This window comes from Malurus melanocephalus, unplaced genomic scaffold (genome assembly GCF_030028575.1).
Source record: "Malurus melanocephalus ecotype Western Australia unplaced genomic scaffold, MMel_1.1 scaffold_623, whole genome shotgun sequence".
NCBI classification, from domain to species: Eukaryota; Metazoa; Chordata; class Aves; order Passeriformes; family Maluridae; genus Malurus; species Malurus melanocephalus.
This window is the reverse complement of record NW_026623855.1, coordinates 161122-167169: the sequence shown is the minus strand read 5'-3', so window position 1 is coordinate 167169 and position 6048 is coordinate 161122. Positions and strand designations below refer to the sequence as shown.

Genomic DNA, 6048 nt, shown 5'->3' with positions numbered 1-6048 from the left:
AACACAAAAATCCCTCAGTCTGCTGATTCACCCTTTGTGGGTGAATATATTGAAACCTCCAATATTGAAACTGCTTTGTGAGCCAAAGGGAGTCCCATTTACTGCAACCYGGTTTCTGTTCACCCGTGTGCCATSGATTCGATTTGCTCTTCAAATCTCCCACTGTATTGATTTAAATACCAATTCAGATCCAATTCCTGCAGATCATAATGAGAATCAAAATGTGGTGTTTTCAAGAGTATTATGTCAAAGGGCTTTCAGAAAAGTATCTTTAATTARCAGTTTTCATTATTAACAAGAATAAATTATGTAAATAAACAGACATTCACACAGAGCCCCTCTGGAGCCAGGCTGGGAGAGCTGGGGGTGCTCACCTGAGGAAGGGAAGGATCCAGGGAGTGCTCAGAGCCCCTGCCAGGGCCTGAAGGGGCTCCAGGAGAGCTGGAGAGGAACTGGGGACAAGGGCTGGAGGGACAGGAGCCAAGGAATGGCTTCCCAGTGCCAGAGGGCAGGGCCAGATGGGAGATTGGGCAGGAATTGTTCCCTGGGAGGATGGGCAGACCCTGGCACAGGGTGCCCAGAGAAGCTGTGGCTGCCCCTGGATCCCTTTGAGTCCCCATGGCCAGGCTGGACATTGGGGCTGGGAGCAGCTTGGGACAGTGGGAGGTGTCCCTGCCATTGCAGGGGTGTTCACCAATAAATAAATTTCCAAGACCTCCTTCTGTGTTAAAGATGCAAAAATGGATTTGTGCATGTGTACAGTCCAAGTCCAGACATCCAGAATCCTCGCTTCACAGATACTGAATTTAACCTTCAAGAGGTGAATGTACTTGCAAAAAATATGCAGAGAACCTGCCAACAATTCCTGAACTGTAAGTATTTAAATAAGAGTGCAAAGGTCAACAGGGCACAGCAAGACGTTTGCCTCCACTTTATCTTTAATGTGTTTTTCTTATGCCTCATTTTCCCTTCTGAAGTGATAAGAGACTGTAAAAGTGATTCCACTCTGTGCTAAAGTGAAGCATTAATTTGGATTTCAGCAGAAGGAAAATTACCTGCAAGAGAAGAACTGATTTGTTGCTGCTGTGGTTTGACACCCTGCTGCTCAGGGCTGGGGAGGTGTGAGCAGCACAAAAGCTGTTGGGCAAGTCCTGCCCAGCAATAAAAATGGCCTGGAATGATCAGCACTGCCTCCAGCCAAATSCAACACACAGCCCCAGACTAAGTATGAGAAAAATTAACTCTACCACAGCCCAAACTGGCACATTTCATTTAATTATATTTTAAAATAACTCAATTATTAGTAGTGCAAACATGCATCACACAAACAAATTTCCTTTAAGCAGGGTAACAGTGTGGCTTTGACATTTTCAGTGAACCTGAAATTTCTCTAGTGCTATATTTCATTAATAAAGTGCATTCAAAACCTTGACAAGAGGAATTAGTGTGACATTATTTCGGTACCAGTTTTAACCACTTAAAGAGAGAAGACTTCCACCCAAACCTTTTACCCTCTTCCCCTTCGTTTTCCTTCATGTCTGAATCAGAAACCTTGTCCATGACAGCCTCGTAAGTCTTTCGCGCTCGGAGGATTTCCTTGTCCGTGCTGAAATGCACCATTTGCCTACTCAGAATGGGCACAACCAGGTTGAAGTTGTCAACTCTCTTGTTTAATTTCCTGATGTCTTCGGCAAACTGCTCGCAAATCCGATTCCATTGCTTCTGCTCCAACAGAGTCATCGGCTCTCCGAGCTTCCTCCTGGAGGCCACGATGCTCTTCCTCAGCCGCTCGATGGTCTCCCGGATTTCCTTCTGCAGCAGGATCCACTCGGGCTGGTAGCCGTTGTCAATGAGGATCCTGTTCAGGTTGTGGGTCATGGGGTCGATGTGGGGACTATCYGAGAACTTCTGCAAAGGTTTCCCTTTCCCTCTGAGGTTGTCAAAGTCTCCTTTGGCCATGGATTCCTGGATGAGGTCCTCCACCAGCCGTTCCACCGCCTGRGTTATCTTCACCTTCTTGCTCTGCCTGACGTCCATGGCCCGGCTCAGGTCGCTGCTGGCGTAGCGGCTCTCGAGCCTCTGCTGCCGGTACTCCAGCACCTGCTCGGTGGCGCGGTCCACGCGGAACTGCATGTACTGCTTCTCCCTCTGGCTYGGCGTGCCGATGCCCACGCCTTCAAAGCTCAGGTAGTGTCTGTGCTGCAGGGATTTGGATTTGAACTGGTCTTCCTCCTCCTCACCAGGCTCTGATTTCTGTTTGCCTGTCAGGTCACCGAGCACAACCCTGTAGGCTTCCTCCACCCTTATGAAGGCCTTGGAATCGGCCATGCCGGAGCTGCTGTCCGGGTGGTATTTTTTGGCAAGATTTCGATAGGAGTTTCTGACGTCATCGAGGGAACATCCTTCCTCAAGYTCCAGAATTTTGTAAGAGTCCTTGATGTTGTTTGTGGGTTTGTAACCCGACAACATCCTGCAGAGGAACGGCTTCAGCTTCCTTGGAATCATGGCTCCTCGTCCCATGAAACAGTGTCCCATGTTGTTACTCAGCATGACACAAAGCCACTGGGGATTTCTTCAGGTGCATCTACATTATAAACAACCTACAGACACATTTGTACAAAAATCATGTTGAACACTCTTTTTTTTTTAAAGAACTTCCATGGCATAAGTCTTATCTTTAGCCTCATATATTAAAGAAATCCCTACTAAAATTMAGCAGTATTTTTTTCTTTTACAGACTAATATTGAAATCACAGAATCTCAGACTGGTTTAGGCCAGAAGAGGCCTTAAAGCCCATCCAGTGCCACCCCTGCCATGGCAGGGACACCTCCCACTGTCCCAGGCTGCTCCCAGCCCCAATGTCCAGCCTGGCCTTGGGCACTCAAAGGGATCCAGGGGCAGCCACAGCTTCTCTGGGCACCCTGTGCCAGGGCCTCCCCACCCTCCCAGGGAACAATTCCTCCCCAGCATCCCATCTGGCCCTGCCCTCCTTAAGCTTAAAGCCATCAATTTACATTTCTCATTAATTACTACCAAAGTAGTAGGATTACAATGTAAATGAAAATTAATTTACAATTTACTTTTTTCCTGGTATGAAAACGGCAACACAGGTTTGTTTTGCACYGCAGAATTCTCAGGAACCATTTTTATTGCCTCTATTTTTTATTATTTTTTATTGCCTTTATTGCTTTTCAGCAAACTCACACCAGTGTAAACTGGAAATAAGCTTGATGCTGAGCAATAACGGCTGAAACAAATCCCTCCCTTTTCCCTGTACTTACATTCAGCAACAACTCAATTTCCTACTCCCATGGATCAATGCCTCAAGATCTACGACCTGGTACATTCCCAAAGGAGGTCATCACAGCACGTTTTGGGTATCCAACAACATCTGAATCGGCACTCAGGTTAGATTCAATTAGATCAGTCTTTATATCCCAGCAGCGGCCAAACTCTTTCTCTGAAGCCAGACAGGGGCGTAAACCTGGAATTCAGAACAGATCGATAGCAGTCAGTATGTCCCTCTGTCAGCAATTCCAGTGATTCTGGGTCATTTGGGAACACAGCAAAGGCAGGTCACAGCAGGACACAAAGTCAGTCTTTAAGTAAAATCAAAGTGGAAGAATATAACACAAACTGGATACATCAGCCAACACCTCTTTTTTCATGGAAGTCCTAAGGGAAATGCTGCATCAGTGGAACTAAAGTCTCAGAGAGGGCAAAATCTCCTTTGTTGACTCTATTTCCAAGCAAAAAAAACTAGGTCAAATCAACTCCTCAATGTTAATTAAGGAATAAGCAGCATTTATGTCTTCTGYACATACCAAACTGCCCTTCTGCCATAACCCAGAGAAGGAAAAGAACAAGTACTTGGGACTGGATCAATCCGAGTTTTTTCAGCTGGCTCTGATCTACSTAAGGTATTAAGTCATCAGCTCGTAATAATGAAGCTCATTAACACTTTTTATCCATCATCCAGTAATTTCATTCTATCTGGGYGATGAACAAAGATAACAACTGAGTTTCATACGGCCATAAAACCCCGTTAGTTACTACTTAAAGAGAAGGATCAATATACACACTTTTAAAATGCAATTACTGTCCAGAAAGTGACTTTCTCRTAACTCGGTAGCCTCGATTTTAATAAATCTGCGCTTAAAGAACCGTATGTAGAACCCTCAACCCTCCGAGGGGGCTGGCTGGGGAAGTGGGTTATTCCCTGGCCGTGTGACCTGAGCGATCCCCGCTGGGGATTGGGAATTGGGGATGGACCGGGCCCCCCAGGAGCCGCCCCGCTCCAGCCCTCCCTGCTCCGTAGGGCCCCGCAGCTGCGACACCAGCCCGCCCCCGCTCACCTCAATCCGCCGCCCGGCCCACAGCAACGGCCCGGTAACGGCGGCCGGCAGGAAGAGGAGGGGCGGCAGGAAGCGGAGGGGACGGGCCGCGGCTTTGACCCTGCGCTAAGGACGRGGGGCGGGAGAGACAGGGGAGGGACGGAGAGGGAAAGGAGGAGGAAGGAGGGACGGGGAAAGAAGGGGGCAAAACGGGAAGGCCGGGGGAACGGGGAGTGAGGGAGACAGGGAAGTATGGAAGAAGGATGGGAAGGAGAGCTAGCGCGGAAGAAGGCAGGGAAGGAAGGAACGGAGGAGGATGGGAGAGGAGGAGAGAGGCCCGCTCGTCCTTTCTCACCGCCGGGGGGCGCCCGAGCGCCGCCGCAGCCGTGAGGGGCGGGAAGCGTGAGGGGAGAAGCTGCGGGGGAGAGGCCGGGGTGGGCTGTGAGGGGAGAAGCCGTGACGGGAGAAGTTGGGACGGGGGAGAAGCCGTGAGGGGAGGTGCCGTGGTGGGACTGGGCACGGTCACCACGGTGCAGCTGGGCTGGGTGCCATGGTGAGGCTGTGAAGGGAGGTGCCATGGTGGGTCTGGGCGCGGTCACCATGGCACAGCTGGGCTGGGCAGCTCTGGATCAAGGCATCAGCGAGTGGGGGAAAAGACAAACCCGTCCTGGTTAATGCTGCGCTCTGGGATTGAAGAACTTGCTGTGAGAACAGCGAGGACATGTCTCACCTCTGCCAAGCTGSACAAATTGCTAAAAAGAGGGGGTTGATATCCAACAGTTCCTGCTCCACAATGAAACCTGTTCATCCCATTGCATCTCAACAGGCCACTGTGCGAACCTTCCTTTGTGTGAACCCAGGGACTGACAAAAATCAGGTTGATCTGCACATAGAGCTGCCCCTGTTCTTTGAAACAGGAAAATGTTTCATGAAATAAGGAGGGCACAGCGTGGTGGTTGTTCCAGCGCTGCCCTTGGGTTATCCCTGTAGCAGAACACTGCTTCCCGTGCCTTCCTGCAGGGGAGGTGCCTGTCTTCAGTGGCCCAGTGGGAAGAGGATAAATAGTGGGAACATGAACTAAAGAAACAGGTGTGCCCAGGGCCAGATGACACCGAACTTTCCCAAGGGGCTAACAAGAATGACTTGGAGCTGTCCCAAAGGGAAAATGACACCAAGCTCTCTGAAAGCAGAGTGACCAGGGACTGTCCAAGGGCCAAGAAAACCACAGGAAAGAGATGTCCCAAGGGGAGAGTGACAGCAACGAGGAGCTGTCCCAAGGGACAACAGCAATGACAATAAGCTTTCCTGAGAAGAAGACAAACATGACACAGAACTGTGTTATGGGGAAGACTATAATGTCCAGGACATGTCCCAATGGGAAGTAGATGAGGACAAAGGGCTCTCCCAAAGGGAAGAAGATGAGGATGCAGAGCTCTGCCAAGGGGCACAGGACACTTCTAATGAACTGTCTCAATGGGAGGCAGCATCCAGGGAGCTGCTGCTTGTCAGGAGGAAGCAGCTCTCTGGATCCATCTGTGCTAGAGGATGATGGAGATTATTGAAAAGAGGGACAAGGAGAAGGGAACACCCACTTCTCCTTTGTTTCTTTTCCACACCAAAGGAGACTCCCACAACTAGAAAAAGAGCTGCCATGCAAGACTCCAGCCCAGAGAGGCTTGGGGGGTGTCAGGTGTGATCCCACCTGCAGGTTGG

At 49.7% G+C, this 6048-nt stretch overlaps 1 protein-coding gene across 2 annotated transcripts; it reads right to left on the bottom strand.

Annotated features, from left to right (window-relative positions):
- Positions 1 to 1256: 1256 nt before the first annotated feature.
- DNAJC28 (DnaJ heat shock protein family (Hsp40) member C28) lies at positions 1257 to 4620 on the bottom strand. Of its 2 annotated transcripts, none has more exons than XM_057383320.1 (3): positions 4357 to 4620; positions 3283 to 3485; positions 1257 to 2584 (listed from the first exon to the last, which is right to left on the bottom strand). In XM_057383320.1, exon 3 carries the CDS (start codon positions 2548 to 2550, stop codon positions 1453 to 1455), a length of 1098 nt encoding a protein of 365 aa, XP_057239303.1. In that variant the 5' UTR covers positions 2551 to 2584; positions 3283 to 3485; positions 4357 to 4620; the 3' UTR covers positions 1257 to 1452. The 2 variants fall into 2 exon arrangements, with proteins under 2 accessions (XP_057239303.1, XP_057239302.1); XM_057383319.1 differs by having other exon boundaries at positions 1257 to 2600; positions 4357 to 4619.
- Positions 4621 to 6048: the final 1428 nt, after the last annotated feature.